The sequence below is a fragment of the Mirounga angustirostris genome, unplaced genomic scaffold, assembly GCF_029215605.1.
Source record: "Mirounga angustirostris isolate CCGP_5_RB_7025 unplaced genomic scaffold, mMirAng1.0.hap1 SCAF_16, whole genome shotgun sequence".
In the NCBI taxonomy this organism is placed as follows: domain Eukaryota; kingdom Metazoa; phylum Chordata; class Mammalia; order Carnivora; family Phocidae; genus Mirounga; species Mirounga angustirostris.
In genome coordinates, this window is record NW_026991724.1 from 54,539,289 (window position 1) to 54,561,775 (window position 22,487).

Consider the following 22,487-nt stretch of genomic DNA (forward strand, 5'->3'; position numbering starts at 1 on the left):
AATGTGTGACAATGACTACGGAGCTCTATAAATTTACCAAAAAATCATTGAACTGTATACTTACAATGAATTAATTTTATATGACATAAGTTATACCTCAATAAAACGTTATTAAAAGTCTGCTGGGGACTTCTGCTTCTGAGCATGAGAGGATAATAGGGCCCAGAATTATTCTCCTGTAAACAACTAGAATACCAAACAAAATACAAGAAACCTCTATTTTCATACATGGAATGCAGACAGGGAAGAACTGTGCTTCTTGAGAGAAGGAGAAAAATGAAGTAAACCATATAATCACCCAGGTTTTTTGTTAGGAGGTTGTTTGCAGATAGCAGAGTAAGAAGGGGATGGGGGCACAATAAAAGGGACTGAACTTTCACTGAGTTGAGGAGCCAGACATTAAAGGTTAAGGAAAGAGACGTAGCTAAAATATGTAGGTCAGAGTTTCAGACAGGAGAGTATTGTGGAGAAAGGGTTCAAGGTCTTCATGAAAGGTCCTTGAGTAGTTGGAAAATACCAATCTGTATGTGCATAGGGTGAAACCCCCTGAGGCCAAATGAGAACAATTTCTGAGAGAAGGAATTACTGGAGAGCTATTAGATGGGAGATTCCCAGAGCTCACAAAGGGCTTGGACTTGTGCATATTCCCTCCAGCCAGAGTGAAGATACCTCCTTGAATCCATGGGGCAGTCAGCAAAAGCTCTAAAAGGGCCATGGCATTCAAGTGAAAAAAAATTAGCCCAACACCAGACCTATCTTAGGAGGAGCTAAAAATTAAAGAGTCTTAAAAATATTGGCCCAGGGGTGCCTGGGTGGCTCAGTCGGTTAAGCATCTGCCTTTAGCTCAGGTCATGATTCTGGGATCCTGGGATTGATCCCCACATCAGGCTTCCTGCTCAGTGGGGAGCTTGCTTCTCCCTTTCCCTGTACCTCTGCTTGTGCTCTTTCACTCTCTCTCTCTGTCAAATAATCTTAAACAAAAATATTGTCCCAACATGCAAGTAACTTAACTGCCTTAAAAAAAAATGATCAACGTTTTTAAAGAAATACAACAAAACCAAGCAGTCAGACACATAAAATTGACAATGTCCAGCACTCAGTGAAAAATTACTAGACATACAAAGGAATATGAACACCTGATACTCAACAAGAGAAAAGTCATCCAATGGAATCAGGGTCAGACATGACATGGGAGGTGGAAATAGGAGACAAAGACATTATAAGAGTTATTACAAATATGTGCCAGTTATACTCAAGGATGTAAACGAAAACATTACCATTACATAATAAGAGAAGAAGCATAAGATTAAAAACAGGAAATGTAACTTTTTTTTAAAGATCTTATTTATTTGAGAGAGAGCACGCGTGCGCACACACACACACATGCGTGTGAGAGAACAGGGGGAGGGGCAGGGGGAGAGGGAGAGAGAATCTCAAGCAGACTCTGTGCTGAGGGCAGAGCCCAACACAGGCCTGGATCTCATTACCCTGAGATCATGACCTGAGCCAACATCAAGAGTTGGACACTGAACGAGTGAGCCACTCAGGCACCCCCAGGAAATGTAATTTTTTTAAAAAGATTTTTATTTATTTATTTGACAGAGAGAGAGCACAAGCAGGGGGAGCAGCAGAGGAAGAGGGAGAGGCAGACTCCTCGCTGAGCAGGGATTCCTGATGTGGGGCTCGATCCCAGGACCCTGGGATCATACCTGAACTGAAGGCGGACACTTAACCATCTGAGACACCCAGGCACCCCAGGAAATGTAACTTTTAAAGAAGAAAATATATTATCTGAGATGAGAGTTCCACTGAATGAGATCAACAGCAGATTGAACATTATAGAAGAATGATCAGCGAACTTGAAGATGTAGCAGTAGATCCTGTTCAAACAGCAAATAGAGGGGGGAAAAAAGTCTGGAAAATGGCAAACACATGTTCAGGGCCTTGTGAGATAGCATCAGGCCACATTACATATGTAAAAGGAGAGACCCAGAGATGATGAGAGAGGAAGAATAGGAAAAGAACATTGAAATTAATATTGGCTTCAATTTTTACAAATTTGATCATAATTGTAAATCCACAGACCCAAGGTACTCAACAAATTCCAAACAGGATAATATCTTTCTTTCTCCCCTTCTTCCTCTCCTTTCCTTCTAAACACACACACACACACACACACACACACACACACCAAGGCATATATTAACCAAATCATTTAAACCCAGGGAAAAAGAGAAAATATTAAAACTGGCCAGAGAAAAAGACAAACTACAAACAAAGAGAGAAAGGTAAAAATGACAGAATTCTCACAAGAAACTATGAAAGACAAAAGAATTTGAAGAACTGAAAGGGAAGAAAATGTTATCCTAAAATTCTTTATCCCATAAAAAATATCTTTCCAAGCTTATGTAAACAGAAACTTCTCCAGACAAATAACAGCCAAGAGAATTCACCACCAGCATATCTACACCACAAGAAAGATGGGACAAGATATTTTGGCAAAAGGACAGTGATGCTACAGAGAAACCTGAATGTATACAAAGGAATGAAGAGCCATGGAATGGTTAATATGTGGATAAATATGAAATAGCTTATTTTTCTAATTAAAAAATCTCTTTAAAATTCTGTTTTAAAAATAATATGAGATTTATAACAATATATTATGGGGTTGAATTTGGGGCTTATCCAAGATAAACACACAGAAGCAATATATTACATGGGGTATGCATAATTCAAATTAATAATAACAAAAATCTATCTATGTCCTCACTCGCCCTCCCCACCACAGATTCAGAACCAGCTGGAAGAGTCTTAACGACCAGAGGTAGAGAGACGTTATTTCTGGAGAGGAGGCAGGGTCCAGTCCTCCAGGACCTCCTTGCTCCACAGAGTTGTACAGGGGTGAGTCTCAGGATGCAGTGGTTTGACAGACCCTCATCCACCGGACAGCGGCACCACCATGAGGAAGAGGGCTCAGTCACAATTTGCAGCCTTATCCTCTTTGGAGCCTCTGAACCTGTGGGGGAAACACAGTTCTGAAGTAAGAGACCAGTTCTGTGGATGGCTTTCTCTGGAGAGGACAAGAAGAGTGAAGCTACCCAAGGGATCCCAGAATCTGGGATCCTGTGAGAAAGGGCTTCTCACCTGGTGTAGTAGATCCTGGTGAGGCCATAGGTGAAAAGGAAGCCAGCCCGCCTGAGGGTCCCTCTCAGTAGGGTGAGGATTAGAGGCCAGGGGCTCCACTGCTCCCCAGAGATTTGGGGGCAGGAACAGGAGATACCTGGGAGGAGGAAGAGAGAGAGGAGGAGGAGAGTGAATTTCCTTAAGTCCACACCTTAGTCTTGTTCACCTGAGAATGCAGATGTCCTGCATATACTCACCCTGCACAACTAGGTTCGGGGAAACATGGTAGGAGTTCCACAAGTGTGGAGCTAGGCAGGTGAGTTCTCCTCCATCACCCAAGACCGTCGGGGGCAGCACTAGGACCCCGGGGTTTGAGGGCTGGGAGGGGCTCAGGGTCAGGCTTCCCCAGGACCAGCTCAGCCTGGTAGGGAAGTTGTCACCTGTGTCAACGACCAGGCACAGGGACTGGCCCTCCTGAACTCGACGAGAAGTGGCATTGCCCAGGACCTCTGGGACTAGGGGACAGAGAAAAGCCCGAAGGGCAGGGCTGAGAGCCCCTTCTCTCCCTCTGCCCTTCCACAGACACAGGTGTGGAAAATAGTGTCTCTCAGACAAGTGTTACAAGCAAAGGCAAGTAAGAGTGAAGATCCATCTGTTGAGGTGGTGAGAAGGAGAGGCACCTGATGATCCCAGGACATGTGGGTGGACCTCTGAGCAAGAGTTGGCATGTCTAGACCTGGCAGAGGACATCCCAGGAGGTGGGCTTTGGTGTGTGATGCTGAGGAGGCGCGTGGACACACGTAGGTCTGACCACTTGAGGGAAAGACTGGGAGGCTCACACACAGGTGATGCTCCCAGCCTTTCCTCTAAGGGCCACAGGGAACTATGGGAGGGTCTGAGCAGGGGAGGAACAGGGCCAGATCTAGGGCATGTAGAGACACCTTCAGGCCAAGTTGTGGTGGACTGCGGCGGGGGGTGGTTGCAGAGACTGGCAGGCCAGAGAGGAGGCTGGTCCAGATGCAAGTGGTCTCACTATGTCCCGGTGAGAGAAGGCAGAGGCCCAAGGTGGGGCTGCCACTGCAGGGATGGAGGAAGAGAGGCCACTTGAGACATTTTCCAGAAGTCGAGTGTGCAAAACTCGCTGAGTCATGGGGAGTGTTGGGTGAGGCACAGAAATGTCTAAAGTGACTTCCAGGATGTTGACTCAGGTTGCTCAGGTGGGAGGGGCCTCCCCTGGGTAGCGGAGGGGGCTCTGGAGGATCTGGACTGGACCGAGATGGACAGAGACGTGCGAGGGTCTTCAGGGCAGACATAGGACTAGAAGCACCAGGGCCCAGGCTTACCCACAGGGTCATGCAGAAAGCAGCCAGAGGCCCAATCCCCAGCAATAGGAACCTGTATCTAAGGCTCCTGGTGGGACAGCGAGATGTCATGGTCATAGGAGAAGCAGAGAATCAGGAAAAGGGTATTATGACGGGAGAGTGAGGGGAGAGAGGAAGCAGCCACGGTGACAGCGAATGGTCAAACTAGGATTCACAGTGACCCTGGAGAGTCCAGCCACGGGATGGGTGTGGGGCAGACTTGGGACCAGGGAGGGGATAAGGAGCGATGGGGCTTCATTCCTTCAGACCCTCACATTCCCTTATTTGACTTCTGAGATGTCAGTTGTGCCCCGGGGGCCTCTCCTATCTGTGCTATTTCCTCTGAAGATGCAGATGGTCAGGTTCTGTGGAGCATCTGGAACAAAAACAAATACTTGGCCACCTGCAGTATGACGAGGTGGCCATGAGCAAGGGGGTGGGGCCTGGGTGTTCTCTCTATCTTGATCCTGTGCCTCTAAGAATTCTCCCCAAGTATCCCACCCAAGCCCTGCCTCCCTCTCCCCAACACCCACAGCCCTCAGGGACCCTGGCATACTGACCTGGCACTCACAGGACACGTTGAGCTGGATGGTCCTCTCCGTGTTCACACCAGCTCCGGGGAAGGCCACTCGACAAGTAAGGTTGGTGCCGTGGTCCTGGGGCCTCGGGGTGAGGGTGAGCACGGAGGAGTGGGGAGTCTTGCAGCCCCTGGAGGTGAGGGCGACCCCGATCCAGGAGAAGGTGGGGGGTGTCCCCCTCTTACAGGCCCATAGCATGCTACAGGTAATGTTCTTGGGGCGGCCAGATTCTAGGGGCCCCTGGATGTGGATGTCAGGTATCTGTGTCAGAGCTGAGGAGGAGAGAGACAGAGATCCTGGAGTGGGACCCTGAGTGTGCCCCTGGAAGCAGCCTCTACCCCAGGCCAGCCGTCTCCTCCCCAGCCAGGATGGAGACCAGGGGGTCCCTTCCCAGCCCTGCCCCAGGAGCCCTCAGGATCCATGCATGGGACATGTGTCCTCTCCTTGACCCCGTTCCTTACCGGTCACACGCACGGAGAGCTGGTTCTGTAGGTAATTATATTTCACATAAGACCCTCTCTCCACCCTAAAGAAGTATGTCCTCGAGTCCCTTCTCTGTGCATCTCTGATGTCCAGGGAGCAGTTGTCGTCCCGGGGGTCCCCGAGGAGGTGGAATCGGCCCTGGGTCTCCTCCTGCACTTCTCGATCGGGGTTGTTTGTGGCCACTAGAACATTCTGGCTGTGACCACTCCCTTCCTGGAACCAGTAGCCATAAGCTGGGTCATCGTCAGTGTATTCTCGTCGGGGGTGGGAGAATTTGCAGGGCACATGCACACACAGGCCCTCCTGCACCTTCACGGTCTCCTGCACTTGCAGCCGGAACATTGAAGGCTGATCCAGGAACCCTGTGGGGAATCGAAGGTCAGCAGCAGCCCCCGCCCGCCCGCCCCGCCCCCGGCCCACTCACCTGCCCACAGCAGGGGCAGAAAAAGCGGTGGCAGAAAAAGCGGTGGCAGCATCTTTGAGATGGAAGATGTGTGGGCTTCCTGTGGGTGAAGAAGTGGAGAGCAGTGGAGGAGGGTTGTGGGGGACCCACGGGAAGCTGGGGAGGAGCACAAGGCCTTGTGGTTCTCAGAAGAGGAACTTCAGCGCCAGAGCTCCCCCCATCTCTGCACGAAGCCGGCGACCCCCGCCCCCTGCCTGCCAGAGACCAGGGAGCCCCATCCAGGGAGGAGAGACCAGCAGCAGACCCCGTGTCCTGCCCCCCATCTTGGCACCTCCCTCTGGCACCGGAGACTGGACCAGGACCTCTGAGGACATGTGAGGCATGGGACACAATGAATCTCCTAAGGTCTTCCCACCTGAGGGGCTTGTCTGAGCAGCATCGTCTACACCAGGGAGCTAGTCAACTCCTGGCTAGACCTGGAAGGTCACAGCCTCATCTAGACCCTCAGGTGTTCTGTCCTGCAAGGTAGAGGATTCTTTAGGTCTGTGTGAGCCTCTGCGGCAGAAGAAGAGAAGGGATCCCGGGTGAAGAGAAGGCAGGAGCCATTCATTCATTAATTCACTCATTCATTCATTCATTCCCCAAATGCTTAGTGACCATCTGTGTTGGGGGAACTGGAGACAAGACAGCTGGGCCTGATGTGGTCCGTCCCATGACATGGTCTCCACCCAGGGTGCCACTTCCTCCCCAGACATACAGTGCTGTCCCTGTGGGGTTCAGAGCTGCAGGCACCTGTGACTTGGCCATAAGTCCTGGATATTTTCTAAAAATATGAGTACGAGATTATTTTTGACATGTAGTAAACAAGAGCAACTCTTTTCAAGCTGCAGAACTTGAACCATACCCATTAAAGAACAACTCCCCATTCTCCCCTCCTCCCAGCCCCTGAAACCATTGCTGCAATTTCTGTCTCCAGGAATTTGACTACTTTTGAGACCTCACATAAGTGGAGTCATCCAGTACCTATCTTCTTTGTGACTGGCTTGTTTAACTTACTATAACGTCCTCAAGGTTCATCCATGTGGCAGCATATGTCAGAATTTCCATCCCTCGCCTGGGTGGCTCGGTCGTTGAGCGTCTGCCTTCGGCTCAGGACATGATCCCAGGGTCCTGGGATCGAGTCCCGCATCGTGCTCCCTGCTCCGCGGGGAGCCTGCTTCTTCCTCTGCCTCTCTCTCTCTCTCTCTCTCATGAATAAATAAATAAAATCTTAAAAAAAAAAAAAGAATTTCCGTCCCTTTTTAAGGCAGACGCTTAACGACTGAGCCACCCAGGCGCCCTAGGCCACATTTTTTTATCCGTTCAGCTGCTGAGGGACACTTGGGTTGCTTTTACTTTTTGGTTCTTGTGCATAACGCACTATGAACACAGGTGTGCAAATATCTCTCGGCCCCTGCTCGTAATTCTTTTGGATATGCACCCAGGCGTGGAATTGTTGGATCATGTGGTGATTCTATTACTAATTTCTTTTTTTTTTTAAGATTTATTTATTTATTTGAGAGAGCGAGAATGAGAGAGAGTACATGAGAGGGGGGAGGGTCAGAGGGAGAAGCAGACTCCCTGCCGAGCAGGGAGCCCGATGCGGGACTCGATCCAGGGACTCCAGGATCATGACCTGAGCCGAAGGCAGTCGCTTAACCACCTGAGCCACCCAGGCGCCCCTATTACTAATTTCTTGAGGAAAGGTCATACTCTTTTATTAACTTGATCTATTATCAAGTCACGTAAGCTGTGCATTTTAATGTCTCCAGTCTGGATCCCTCCTCTGATTCTGGATATTCATACTCCTGCTCTCTCCCTGACATCCCCAGTTGGATGTCAAGTGGCTTCTCAGAATGAACATCACCCTTCAAAACCCGGCTCTCTTAAGTCCTCCCCGGAACAGGACTCTGTCCTTCTGGCTGCTCAGGGGAGACACTGGGCATCGTCCTTGTTCCTTTCTTTCCCCCCACCCCCCACATCCATTAGAACATGCTGTTGGCTTGACCTGTTGGATATATCCAAAACATATCCTCCCTACCTACACTGCATCCCTGGCCCAGTACACCACCACCTCCTGCCTGCACCGCCCCCCCCACCCCAGGGCTGTGCATCTCTTTTTTGCTGCCCTGGGCCCAGTCTGGCTGATTCTGAACAGAGTAGCCATGGGGATCCTGCTAAAATGAGGGTCTCAGCATGTGTCTGCTCTCTGCAAAGGCTTCCAGAATCCTGTGGCGGGCTGCAGTGGCCTTCCATGGGGTCTGCGCCATCCTCTGGGCTCCCCCACATTTGCACTCCTGTGCTGTCAGCCTCAGAGCCACCAAACTCACTGTTCCCCTCTTCCCGTCTTCCTGGAATACCTTCCTCTTAGGCAAGCAAAGAGTCTGCTTCTTCCCTACCTTGGAGTCTTTGTTCCAATATCACCTCCATGGCCTCTCAGCTCCAGGAAACCCAGCCCAATGCGCCTGAGAGCTTTTCCTCCAAGCCTGTATCAATAGGTGATACGCTCTAATTTTATTTATTTACTTGTTTTATTCTTGTCTCCATAACGACAGCACCTTCCCATTCCCTTGAGGTTTTTTGTGGTAAAATATTTGCAAAAATAAAACTTGCCCTTTTTAACACAGGGTGCAATTCAGTGACACTAGGTACACTCACAATGTGGTGTAACTGTCACCACTGCCTCTTCCCAGAACTTTTTCATCATCCCCAACAGAAACTCTGCGCAGTTACCCAACAACCCCTGCCCACCTCCATCCCGAGCTCCGAGCAATCCCCATTCTATTTTCTGTTTCCATGAGTTTGCCTGTTCTGGGTAGCCCAGAGAAGCAGAATCAAACAATGTTTGTCCTTTAGTGTCTGGCTTTTTCCTTTAGCACCTTGTTTTCAAGCGTAATCCCTGTGGCAGCTGCACGATATTCCACTTGTGAGTCTACACCGCAGTTTGCTCATCCATTCTTCTTTTTTTTCAATTATTTATTATTATTATTTTTTAAATTTTTTATTTATTTACTTGAGAGCAAGAGCGAAAGAGAGAGAGAGAGAGCACAAGCAGGGGGAGTGGCGGGCAGAGGGAGAAACAGAGTTCCCCCTGAGGGCAGAGCCTGACGCAGGGCTCAATCCTTGGACCCTGAGATCATGACCCTGAAGTCAGACATTTAACTGATGGAGCCACCCAGGCGCCCCAAAACTGTTTTGCTTTTTACTTTATGATCTGGATAACTCTTATTTCTATTTCTTGCCTTTATTGCACTGGAAAGGATCTACAAAATACTGTTTAATAGAAGTGGTAAGGGCAGCCATCCTTCCTTGTGTTTGATCCTGGTGGGAAAGTTCTGTGACCTTTGGGATTGGCCCCTCCAAGCCTTCAGAGAAATCGTTAGCAGAAACTTTCTGTTAAAGTGTCTAACAGAAGTCCTGACACACACGTCTTCAGAGTTCACAGAAAGCTTTGTGTCGGGACTTAACTGTTTTAATTAGAGCCTCTCATAGATCTTTCATGATCATCTGGCTAGATAAGGATGACTTCCCTGCTTTGTAGAACGGCAAAGTGAGTCATAAAGTGATCCATGGCATAGACGGATTGGAACACAGTTCTTTTGGACGCAAGTCCTGGGGTCTTCCACACATACTAGGAGATTCAAACCACTGTGAAGAAGGCCATTAATTTTAAAATAGTCAAGGTTGAGAAATCATAAGATTAGTATGTTGAAGTTCTAATCCCTGGTACCTCAGAATGAGACTGTAGGAAATAGGGTATTTAAAGAGGCAACTTCAGTTAAAATGAGGTCACTAGTGTGGGCCTTAATCCAGTACATCTGGTGTCCTTATAAGAAGAAGAAACTAGGACACAGACTCACACAGAGGGAAGACCAGGTGAGGACACAGGGAGAAGACAGCCAACTACAAGCCAAGGAGAGAGTCCTCTGCTGACACGTTGATCTCAGACTTCCAGCCTCCAGAACTATGAGAAAAGCAGTTCCTCACTTGTGTGTCTTGATCTCTGAGTACTCCGTGTTGATGCTTTCCCGCTCCTGAGGCTTCAGCTTGGGAAATCTGAGGAGAGCATAGTGGAGTTCCTGCTCCTCTCTTGAAATGGGGCTAGCCTCAGCAGGAGCTGGGTGGTCTGCAGGGCTGTCCATCCAGGACTGGTGCTGATGTGCCTGAGTGGAAGGAAGAGGATGGACTCAGAGCTGGTCAATAGGGTCGGCGGGGGCGGGGGGAGGGGGGAACAGCCAAGGACCACAAGGGGATTGGCCCTGATGGAACTTTTATCACTTACCCATTAATTTATTATTAAAAGTTTAATAATTAAGATTGACCAGCCCTTAGTATTTATATTAATTGTATTACATTCTTTAAAAAATGAAAGCTGGGAGAGGATATTATTATCATACTCATCACACAAATAATAAAACTAAGGCTAAGAGAGATGATATACATTGCCCTAAAGACACACATCTATATAGGGGTGCTTGGATGGCTCAGTCGGTTAAGCATTTAACTGTTGATATCAGCTCAGGTCTTGATCTCAGGGTGGTGAGTTCAAGCCCCGGGTTGGGCTCCACGCTAGGTGTGGAACCTATTTAAAAAAAAAAAAAAAGACACACATCTATATAAATGTATAAATGCACCATTGAGCCAAGACTCAAAACCAATTCTTTCTAACTATAGTACCATCCTTTGTCTGGACAGAGTACAAGATGCTGTGTGGAGTGACGAACACAGCAAGTACATTTCCTGAGACCAGGCAGCTTGTGGTTTTCTAGGAGAGGGAGTTACTAAACAAATAGAAAACAAATACAAAATAAAATCTTTAAAAAAAAAAGGGACGCCTGGGTGGCTCAGTCGGTTAAGCGTCTGCCTTCGGCTCAGGTCATGATCCCGGGGTCCTGGGATCGAGTCCCGCATCGGGCTCCCTGCTCCGCGGGGAGCCTGCTTCTCCCTCTGCCTCTGTCTCTCTCTCTGTCTCTCATGAATAAATAAATAAAATCTTAAAAAAAAAAAAAAAGAAAACAAATACAGAGTACTACATTTGTGATATGAGGTATTTTGAGATCTAAAGCAGGGCAGGGGTGGCATATCCAGTTTCCGGGCAGCGGCTAGAAGACCAAGCAGTCAAGATGTCAGCCCACGTCCGCTCCGTGCCCGCAACACCCTCAGGCTATAGAAGCATGAAACAGGATGCCCTCACACAGCCTCTCAGAGAGGCAAAGAGAAACAGTTCTCAGATTAAGAGGAAACAGGTATTTCTCTGGGCTCTGGGGATACAACAGGGAATAAAACAAGAGCAACAACAACAAACTGCCCTTGGGACTCACCTGCTAGGGGAGGGAATGATTCTAATTGTAGTAATGAGTACTGTGCTTAGTCCCTGTGTTAGACACTTGTCATAACTACTCTATGATACTCTGTGTACTCGTTATATTCCCATGTCACCAAAATAAACAGAGGTCAGAGAGGGTGTGTCACTTGCCCAAGGTCATCCAGCTTGTCAGCAGGGAAAGATGGGATTTGAATGCAGGAGTCTAGCTCCAGAGTATGTGCTTTGAGCCACTATACTGTACTGACTGCAAAAGACATTCACTTAAAAGAAAAAAGTACTGAGAGGGGCGCCTGGGTGGCTCAGTTGGTTAAGCATCTGCCTTGGGCTCAGGTCATGATCCCAAGGTCCTGGGATCCAGCCCCGAATTGGGCTCCTTGCTCAGTGGGGAGCCTGCTTCTCCCTCTCCTCCCTACTTGTGCTCTCTGTCGCTATCTCTGTCTCTCTCTCCCAAATAAATAAATGAAATCTTAAAAAAAAAATACTGAGAATTTGAACGTAAAGAAATGGAAAATATATCTCCTGATTCCCGACAAGATGGGGATTTAGCCCACGCTAAGGGTTCCATTCCCCAAGGTTGACCAAGGAGACAAAAGACAGGCAATTACATAAATTAAACTTTAAAAATGATTTTGCATGTACTTGTTCTGCCCAGGTTACTGAGAGAAGAGTTTTGAAATCATCAACTGTAATTGCCAATCTGTTCTCCTTGCTGTTCTGTCAGTTTTCTTTTTTTTTTTTTTTAAGATTTTATTATTTATTTGAGAGAAAGAGAGAGAGACAGAGAAACAGCATGAGAGGGGAGAGGGTCAGAGGGAGAAGCAGGCTCCCTGCTGAGCCAGGAGCCCGATGTGGGACTCGATCCCAGGACTCCAGGATCATGACCTTAGCCGAAGGCAGTTGCTTAACCAACTGCGCCACCAGGCTCCCTGTTCTGTCAGTTTTCATCCATTTGTTTTGATGAATGATGCTCTGTTATTGGAGGTATACATGTTTAGGATTTTTACATCTTTTAATGAAGTGATAGAAGCCAGATAAAGACAGTAAATATTGCATGATTCCATTTATATGAAGTTCCAGAAGGGACAAAAGAAATCCATAGTGATAGAAATCAGTGATTGCTGGAAATGTCAAGCTGACTGAGCAGGGGAACAAAGGAATTTGGGGACCTGATGGAAATGTTCCACATCTTGACTGGGGACATGGGCACAGGGTGAACACATTTGTTAAAATTCATTTCACTGCATACTTAAAATGGGTGCATTATTATGCGTAAAGTGTACCTCAATGAAGTTGATATTAAATAAACACAGTGGTAGATTTGAAAAATGCAGTGGGAATGATGAGTTGTGAGTGTGGGGTTCCCCAGTCTCTCTACCCTAGGGCTCCAGTCTACCACTTCCCTTGCACCCAGTGGGTCTGACACAGACTAAGTTTGGGCCATTGTAATTGCAGGTAATCAATGCCACAAGAAAAGGCTAATAGTCCAAGGAAATGTGATACTCTGACGTAGGAGGCAGAAACAGCCCCAACAAGCAAGTGGGCTATATACATATTCCATCAGAAAGAGAAGTATTAGAGCAGCTGAATCAGTAATTTAAAGAGGAACTCAGGGAGTATTGGATGTTTATAGGGAAATGCTCAGGCTCCCATACTGAGGGTGACTTCCAAAAGCTATTTGCTGGATAGGAACTCACAGTCTGTCACTCACCCCAGAGCCTGAGCGGCTGGCTGCATTCATGTCCATGCTTCTCATTGGCTGGGCTTCTTTCTTCTTGCAGATCTTCACTCTAAGGGAAAAGCCCCAGGCCTTTCAGCTTGGTTATTTGGGGCATGCAGTAGGTGGACCATCCCCTGCAACCCATGAAGAGCATAGAATAAGGTAGGTGGAGGTGGGTCCAGTCTCCAGATGCTCCCCCTAATCCAAGAGCTGGACCAGGAGCTGGAAGAGACCCCAGGCTTGGCCCACTTGGGTATGGGCTGATCCACACCACCACTCAGCCTCCTTCCCTGGCCCCTGGATTTCCAGGCAGCCCAGGTTCCTCTAGCTCAAGCTCTCTGAGATTCCACGACCTCATCCTCTTCCCAATCCAGGCCTCTCCCTCCATTCCTGGACCCGCTCTCACCTGAAGATAAGGCAAAGGCAGAGGGAAAGCAGGGCTATGGAGCCAGCTCCCCCAACTGCTCCCAGGACCCCAATGGCCCTGGGTTCTGGTGTACCTGCAGAAAATTTGCGTTGTGTGTAAGCCTCAGCTCCAATACATGGCATGTTCCGACCGGCCACTTCCCTCTCTCTCTCTCTGTCCAATTAGTATACCCACCCACTCCCCATCCAGGACTCAGTCATGTGGCATTCCGCTGCCCTGTGGACCCTGGACCAGCCCCTTCCCCTGGCCTCAGAACTAAGGATCTTAAGCCTCCACCTCCTCCATCTGGGGTCTTGGTGGCTCTCCCCCACCAGCCCCATCTCTCCGGGGCTGTTATGGGTTGAATTATGCCCCCCCCACCAAATTCATATGCTGAAGTCCTAGCCCTTTGGCACACCCTTCCACTCCCAGCATCTCAGCATGTGACCTTATTTGGAAATAGAGCCTTTACAAAGGTAATCAAGTTAAGATGGGATCCCTAAGGTGGGCCATAACCCAATATGACTGGTGTCCTCATAAGATGGGGACGTGTGGACACACACACACAGGAGGATGCCATGTAAGCATGAAGGCAGAGATTGGGGTGATGCTTCCACAAGCCAAGGAACACCAGAGATTGCCAGCAAACCCCAGAAGCTAGGGAAGAGGCCAGAAAAGTTTCTCAAAGCCTCAGAAGGAATTGATCTGCAGGCACCTTGATCCTAGGCTTCTAGCCTCCCAAACTGGAAGACAGTAAATCTCCATTGTTTAAGCTGCCCAGTTTAAGGTACTTTGTTACAACATCCCTAGAAAATTAATACAAGGGCCAAGTTCTCCTTCCTCCAGGCATCACCCCCCAACAGCCCCCGGACCTGGCAGCAGCAGGAAGGCGGCGCTCTGGGACCCGTGGGCGTTCCGGGCCTCGCAGCTGAGTCTGAGGCCAGAGCCCAGCGGCCCGCTGAGGCTCAGGGAGCTGTTGGCCCAGGGCCCCGCCGAGCTGGAGGTGATGGTCCAGGAGGCGTTGCTGTGGTTCCCCTCCAGCAGCCCCTCCCCCAGCCGCCAGCGCAGGGTGGGGGCCGGCTGGGCTCGGGAGGAACAGCTGCAGTGCAGCCCCTCGCCCTCCCAGGAGCAGGAGGGGCTGAGCAGCCGCGGGGGGTCTGCGGGAGGGAGGCGAAGGGTCAGCGGTGTCTCTCCTGCCCAGGCCCCGGGCAGCCTGCCCCCAGGGGTCCCCACACTCACAGACCACAGAGAGATGCAGGGAGACGTGCTGGGAGCCCAGGGAGTTCTGAGCTTGGCAGGTGAGGTCTCCTTCCTCTGCAGCCCCTACTTGAGGCAGGTCCAGGTTTGCACTCCTGTAGATGGGGGTGGCATTCTGGGCAGGGGACCCCCGGAACCAGCTCAGCTCGGCAGGGGGACTACTCTCAGCAGCACAGAGCAGACCGAGAGCCTGGCCCTCCAGGATGAGAACCGATGACATGTTTTGCAGAATCCTCGGGACTTTGGAAGAGAGATGCAGAGAGAGAGGGAGAGACATGAGCTGGGTGAAGCTGGTGTTTCCTCTGGCAGCGTCCACACTTGCTCTGAGGAGGGAACTGGCAGAGTCCAGTCTGAAGGCCTGCAACGGAGGCTCGGACGGTTTCCCTGGAGCTACTCCAACTGTCCGTCAGATGGAAAACCGAGGGCTCGGGACAGGGATATGGTGAACAAAGGCAGTGAAAGGGCCAAAGCGGAGCCCAAAAGCAGGAGGATTTGACCAAAGAAAGTTGTGGGTGAGAGAACATTAACTTCAAGGGGTCAAGGTTTGTGGGGGCTTCTTCCCACAGCTCTCCCCGTGCCTGACTCAGTGGCTGGCTTCTTGTATGTGTCTCATGCAGTTCCTAGCCAGCAGGGGCTCTGAGACCCAGCTAGGGCTGTCCTGGTGGAGACCCAGGTTCCACCCCAGTCCTGGACAAAAGAGGTTCTTTCCTACCTGCTCTGGTTCCTTGGAAGATCCTGATAGCTGTGTTCTGTGGAGCATCTGGACAGAAGGATGAGGCAACCTCAGCATTCGTGGCAAGGGAAGAGTGGGTGCTGGGCCTTCCCCCAGGAGCCATGGAAGCAGGTAAGGGGGTTCCCTTCCTCCTTAGCTACCAAGACCCCATTGTCAAGCCCTAGCCCAGCTCTGCCCTGGTCTCATGCCCTCAGGGACGTGGGCATCCTGGCCCCGTACTCACGGGTGACATTGAGTTGGACGGTCCTTTCCACCATCACACCAGCTGCAGGGAAGTACACCTGACAGGTGAGGTTGGTGCCATGGTCCTGGGGCTGTGGGGTGAGGGTGAGCACAGAGGAGAGGTGGGTCCTGGGGCCCAGGGAGGTGAGAGCAGCTGACGTCCAGGAGAAGATGGGGGGTGTGCCCCGCTCACAGGCCCAGGGCACAGAGCAGGTCAGGTTCCTGGGGCGGCCAGACTCCAGGGTCCCCGGGATGAGGATGTCAGGTGTGTGAGTCAGGGCTGGTGAGGATAGAGAGGATGTTGTGGCCCCTCAGTGTTTTGTCATCCTGCCCCAGTGCCTGGCCATGGCTATCTCTACCCCTCATCATCCCCAAGAGGAACAGAATGTTCATTTTTCTATCTCTGGGGCCTTTCCCTGGGCCCCTACCATACCTGTCACATTCAGAGAAAGCATCTTATCTAGATATGAATGTGTGTGCATTCGAAAGAAGTAAGTTCCGCTGTCTCCCATGTTGACTCCCGTGATGTCCAGGGAGCAGTCCTTGGTCTGGGGGTCCCCATGGAGGAAGAACCGGCCCTGGGTCCTCTCATGCAGCTTCTGGTTCGGTTTGTTTGTGGCCACTGGAGGATCACGGTTTACATCTGCCCCTTTCTGGAACCAAGACATTTGGGGGGTTGCAAAGGTAAGCCAGGGGTAGGAAAACATGCATGGCACGTGGACACACAGGCCCTCCTGCACCATCACGGACTCCTGTAGTTCCAGCTGGTAGCTCAGAGCTGCATCCAGGGGCCCTGGAGAGAGAGGGAAACACTCAACCCGGAGCTCCGGTGCCTCCCCCAAGTGGGGTTCCCTCTCCCTTCAACCCACTCACCTCCCCACAGCATAAGCAACCACAGCAGCATCCCTCCGTGGTGCCTGGGACAGCCTGCCTTCTGCAGTCCCTCTGACAGAGAAAGGAAGCCGCAGGATATGGGAGGGCCGAGGAAGCTTCGACCGGAAGCCTGTGGTAGAAACAAAAGGCCACAAACCTATTATAGAGAACTTCAGACCCGCAGTCAACTGTGATTAACTGGTTCCCTTTCTGCATGTGGCAGGTGGGTCCCAAGGCTCAGAGGCGGCAAAGGTCTTGCTCAAGGAAGGCAGCAAGGAGGGATGAGAGCCTCCAAGTCCTGCCTCTTGGGCTCCTGCACAGTTGTCCGAACTGGACACCTGTTACCGGACAGAGAAGCGGTTCTGAACTCAGGTTCGGCTGCTCGCCGCTTGACAATAATACTCGTATACACCTAAAACTAATATAATACTGTATGATTACTATACTGGAATTAAAGGAAAAGGAAAAAAAAATCAATACTTGAGAAACAAGTGATGGTGCTTTATTCAGGAAGCTGGCAACCTGGGAAGATGGCAGACTAATGACTCAAAGAAGGCCCAGGAAAAGGGAAGGGAGCTACATGCAGGAGAAGCACGTGCCAGACAGTTAGTCATATGCAGACATGACCCTGAACAGACTTGCTGGCATCCACAGCAGCTGTGTTCCAATGTGGTCAGGCCTTCTCTTCTGGGAAAGTCTGGTCCTTCACTCCTCAAGGCTAGTGGTCTGCCAATCTCAAAGAAAGACAGTTAGGTCTGCTACAGATCAAGGGACTTAAGTCAGCAAGCAAGGGGTGCATAAGCATGAAGCAAATTAACCCTTCAGACCTGCTGCAATGCTGTTATAGTCCCACCTGGCCAGCCCCCCAGAGAGTCACAGTCTCGGGACCCTCATTCAGGTGGCCTGCTAGGGATGGGTCTCAGGACAGCCTACATAGCTTCAGAGGCATAAAAGAGTCCAGATGAGGCAAGAGAAACAACATACACCTTCACTTCCTTCCTTTCTTCCTTCACAAACTAACATAAAAAAAAAAAAAGACAGGTTTGAATCAGTCCTGACCCTCAACTAGCTCAAGCAGTAGGGGAAGACAGACAAGCTTGAGCTTTATCTGAAGGCAATGGGGAGCCAGGGAAGGTTCTTGAGCAGGAAAGGGGCAGGGTCACATAGTTATCAGCATGATCCCTCTAAGGCCAGTGTAGGGAAGACCTGGAAAGGAGAGGCTGGAGGCCAAAAGGCCAGAGAAAAAACTGTTGTGATTTTGGGGAAGGGGAGAACCAAGCCCACGTGGAGACATTGGCCTTGGGGATGGAAGAAAGAATTATTTAAGACACTTTCAGGAAGTGAAACTGAAAGAGAGGTGCAGTGGGTGGGGGGAGGGACTATTAGAGTGACTCCCAGAGCCCTGACTCTAGTAATGGGGGCGGGAGGTGCCATCGCCAAGAGCAGTGTGAATGTGCAGGGCTAGGCTGGGAAGAAGGTGGTGGGAAAGGTAGCTGAGTTGGCCCCAGGGGCAGGTATATTCACTGGGGGGAGCAGAGGGCCCTGGGTGGAGCTGTGGGAACATACACACACACACACACTCAAGCTTAGCTGTGGGAATGGGGGTGAGAGACTGAGATGGCCTGGCCAGGAAAGTAGCAGCAGAAGAACATGGTCCTTGGTGACCCTGGTGGGAGTGTTTCCAGGAAGAAGCTGGAGGGGGCAGCAGACAGCCAGCCAAGGGGGCATTCAAAAGAGCAGCATCAGCCTTCTCCCATTTGAGCTCTGACACCCCGCTTCTGCCCTGAACAGCAGACACCCCACCTCCATCACTGCCCCAGAGCAGAGTGTTTTTCCAACCTGGGCCATTTCCTTGGACAGGGCCCAATACCAAGATTCCTAGAATATTTGCACCAGAGAATGACAGTATTTTCTATTTCAATTTTGGGGGGTGGGGGAGGCTAACCCTTTGGATCCACAGAAGGGTGGTGAAGTGAGACGGTCGTGCTTTCTTCTTCTTCCTCATACCAGGCTTCTGGCCAGTCCTCAAGTCACATAGGCCCTCAGGGGACTATAGGGCCAACTGTAGGAGACGTTGAGCCAGGTGGTGTCAGGAGTTTAGCTGAATGAGTGGTCTAAGTAGGCAATTGAAACAACCATGAGTCAAAATGAAAGTAACAATGAAGCCTTTCATCACATACTATGGTGATACATTGTACAAGAGTCTAAATGGGAGAAAACACCAACTCCCCCATTTCACTTTCCCCCACAGAAAGGCGGTTGGGTTCTAAAGAAAAAAATAATTCCAGGGGTGCCCGGGTGGCTCAGTTGGTTAAATGTCTGCCTTCAGCTCAGCTCATGATACCAGGGTCCTGGGATCGAGCCCCACATCAGGCTCCCTGTTCCAGGGGAGCCGCTTTTCCCTCTCCCTCTGCCTGTCGCTCCCCCTCCTTGTGCTCTCTCTCTCTCTGTCAAATAAATAAATAAATAAATCTTAAAAAAAACCCAACAACAAAAAAGATATGATTCTAAATGTCAAGGGAAAAATTATTCACGACACTTGTTAAGGAACGGTAAAGACTGTATTCAGGGCCATTGCAATAGGTACAGGAACCACCACAATGGGGTTTGGCAGCAGGAGAGAGAGATTGGGCTCAACTCTGAATACAATAAGGGAAAGTGGGAATTTATAGCCAAGGAGCAGGGTGAGGGTCAGTGGAGGGAAAATCGCTGTGAGGGGTGGGGATGTGGAGGCAGGAGTAGAAAATACTGAGTTCTGAGTCAGAGTGGGGAAAGTGTCTTCATGTTTTTCTCCTCCTTCCCCCATAAGGAGGCCTCAGTTGAGGAGCCTGAAGACCTCTGCCTAAGACCTCAGATAAAGAGAGGGAGGAATGCAGGCCCCTGGCCTGTGGATGCAGGTATTCGAGGAGCATGACCAGCCAGAGAGGTCTGAGTCCTTGACGGGAGCAACTCCCTTCAGAACCTTTGAAGCATTGGCTGTCACCAAGTCTGGAGCAGGGAGGGCAGGTTTCCCCCTTGAGGCCTGCCCTCCAAGGAAGGCCTTCATCTTTGCCTGTGATCGGGCCTAGAAAATCACATACAGGTTATACCCAAGGGCCAAACTTCTCAGATGGTTCTGTCCACAGAACTACGACCTCCCAGAAAGGTCACCTGATATGTAGTGCTGGGGTCATGATCTTGGGATCCTAAGATATGGATGAATACTGAAAGATGGGGGGCCTTGGGGCCCAGGGAGGAGAGAAGCATCTTCTTATACAAGCTCCTGGTAAAGTGCTCTTTAGATTCTGAAAAGACTCTGTACTACAGGTTATAAGGGTATAGATTTGGGGTATCTGGTGCAAACTGGAGAAGTCAGCTTTTCCCCTGGAGGAAAAGACTCAGACCCTGGAGTATGATCCTGGGCACAACCTCTACAATGGTCTCTCCTTCTATTAGCCTCAGGGCTCTGTACATCTCCCCCACCCTCCAGATAAGGAGATGTGTTTCCATCTCTAGGGTCCTTTCCTGGGGACCCTTGGCTCTTATTTGTCACATTCAGAGAGTGTCATATATTAGGAGCCATATTTCTTTACCTTTTTTTTTAAGTTTTTGTTTTTTTGTTTTGTTTTGTTTTTTAAAGATTTTATTTATTTATTTGAGACAGAGAGAATGAGAGAGAGAGCACATGAGAGGGGGGAGGGTCAGAGGGAGAAGCAGGGTCCCTGTCGAGCAGGGAGCCCGATGCGGGACTCGATCCCGGGACTCCAGAATCATGACCTGAGCCAAAGGCAGTCGCTTAACCGACTGAGCCACCCAGGTGCCCCAAGTTTTTGTTTTTAAATAATCTCTACACCCAGTGTGGGGCTTGAGCCCACAACCCCGAGATCAAGAGCTGCATGCCCCACTGTCTGGGCCAGCCAGGTGTCCCTATATTTCTCTATCCTAAAGTATTTCCACTTTTCTGAATTTTGGAAATTCTGATGCTCAGAGAGCAACTGGGGGCCCTTGGGTCCCAGAGGATGTTCTCTCTTTTTGGTTTTTGATAGGGTTTGTGGCGAGAGAAGGATTGTGATGTCCCTCAGCCATCTCCAAGATCTAAAAGTGGGGGTTGATAGGTCAAAGTCAGTCCAGAATGGGATTAGATGCACAGACCCTCCTTCACTGACATTGACTGTAGGATACAGATCATACCTGCACCCTCCTCCAGGGATCATGGTAGCAAACAGAGTGTCTGACCACAGCCCCACCCAGACCTCTTCCTCAGACCTCTGTTGCCCTCACAGTTGCAGCCAGCCACCAAAGCCCCAGCAGCATCTCTGGGCTGCAGAGAATAGTCTCGATTCCCTTAACACTGTCTGGTTAGCCTCTCCCAGCTTGGAGATGGGGGCATCTGAGGGGTAGTAAGACAACTGGGGATGCTTTCTGGATAAAATGTATGGTTTCTGTCCCCAACTTTTCCCTTCAACAGGAAGACCCCTTTCTCCTTCAGGCCACTGCTGGGGAAGTGAAAGCTGAGCCCTTATCTCCCTGGACCATGGCTGGGTGGGCCTTCCTTCTTCCCACACCCCAGAACCCTACCTCTTAACTTCTGAAGACCAATCCACTTCCCTCAAGAGAGATGTGGAGTTTAAGGGTCTATTTTCCCCAGATAGCTTTCTTAGAGACTTTCTCATGAGGATGGAGGAATGGAAGACCAAGACCCTCCTCGGAACGAATCTTCTCCATGTTTTGGGCCCACCCTGGAGAACTCAGGAAGCCCTGGGTGAACTCTTGAATTCTTCTGCAGGGAAAGACCCTAAGGACAGAGGCTGGGACTGAGCCTGGAGCTCTGACTCCAGCCCCACACTTGGGTACGGGCAGCTTGGGTGAGCTAGAACTTGTGACTAGGTCTTTACCCCTCCTCACATTTCCCATGAGCCCTGCACATACAGAACATCTCTCCCCTTCCTTTCCACAGTCTTCCAGGTGCCACAATTCCTCTCCTCCATGGAGTGATGACCTAATTTCCCTCTCCTCACTTAGCCTCTAGTTCTCCCAAGGACAGTGCTCCATCTCTGAGGTCACAGAACTCTTCCCAATCTAAGCAAGGTCCCTTATGTGCCTAAACACTTGGAATGTCTTCCTTCACTTCCAAAGACAATGTCTCAGTTAGCCTCCTGAAATTCCAGTCCTTTATTTATCTGACAGACACTGAAGCATATATTTTTTAAAGATTTTATTTATTTATTTGAGATAGAATGAGAGAGAGAGAGAGATCACATGAGAGGGGGGAGGGTCAGAGGGAGAAGCCGACTCCCCACTGAGCAGGGAACCCGATGCGGGACTCGATCCCGGGACTCCAGGATCATGACCTGAGCCGAAGGCAGTCGCTTAACCAACTGAGCCACCCAGGCGCCCTGAAGCATATTTTTAAAAAAATCTTTCAGGGGCGCCTGGGTGGCTCAGTCGTTAAGCGTCTGCCTTTGGCTCAGATCATGATCCCAGGGTCCTGGGATCAAGCCCCACATCGGGCTCCCTGCTCTGCGGGAAGCCTGCTTCTCCCTCTCCCACTCTCCCTGCTTGTGTTCCTTCTCTGGCTGTGTCTCTCTCTGTCAGATAAATAAATAAATAAATAAATTTTTAGAAAAAAAATATTTCAGGATTTGGCACATAGCTAGAGTCAGTAAAAGATCATGAGTCTTGTTCTCTGTCCTCCAAAGTTCCATTTGGGTATCAGCCAGAGACTGAGCAAGAGAAAGAGAGAGAGAGAAGGTGGAGGAGAGGGACAGATGAAGAGGAAGAGGGAGAGGGAGACAGGAGGGAGAGGGGAAGAAGGAGGAGGGGAAGTGGGGAGGAAGAAATCAGCTTGTTGGGGAGAGAGGCCCTTCCTGCCTTAAGAGGTAGAGGAGAGAATAAAGGTTTATCCCAGACAGGGAGGGAATCGCTGAAGAGATTGGGGGTGGAGTCAGGCCTGAGAGGCAAGAAACCAAGTGTATGTGAGCAGTCCC

General features: G+C 50.0%; 2 protein-coding genes across 2 annotated transcripts in view; both read right to left on the reverse strand.

Annotated features, from left to right (window-relative positions):
• LOC123841638 (sialic acid-binding Ig-like lectin 13) overlaps positions 1–22,487 on the reverse strand; it is a 42,795-nt gene that overhangs the window by 15,832 nt on the left and 4,476 nt on the right. The window contains exons 2-8 of the mRNA XM_064581777.1: positions 18,467–18,635; positions 16,522–16,651; positions 16,082–16,441; positions 15,650–15,928; positions 15,406–15,453; positions 14,676–14,933; positions 14,309–14,593 (exon numbers count right to left, since the gene is read on the reverse strand). Of these exons, the coding sequence (XP_064437847.1) occupies positions 14,309–14,593; positions 14,676–14,933; positions 15,406–15,453; positions 15,650–15,928; positions 16,082–16,441; positions 16,522–16,651; positions 18,467–18,526 (1,420 nt within the window). The 5' untranslated portion in view covers positions 18,527–18,635. The remainder of the gene's footprint in view (positions 1–14,308; positions 14,594–14,675; positions 14,934–15,405; positions 15,454–15,649; positions 15,929–16,081; positions 16,442–16,521; positions 16,652–18,466; positions 18,636–22,487) is intronic.
• On the reverse strand, positions 2,519–5,894 carry LOC135362869 (sialic acid-binding Ig-like lectin 14). The gene is made up of 5 exons (XM_064581552.1): positions 5,524–5,894; positions 5,045–5,334; positions 3,381–3,729; positions 3,145–3,280; positions 2,519–3,016 (listed from the first exon to the last, which is right to left on the reverse strand). Exons 1-5 carry the CDS (start codon positions 5,885–5,887, stop codon positions 2,974–2,976), a joined length of 1,182 nt encoding a protein of 393 aa, XP_064437622.1. The 5' UTR covers positions 5,888–5,894; the 3' UTR covers positions 2,519–2,973.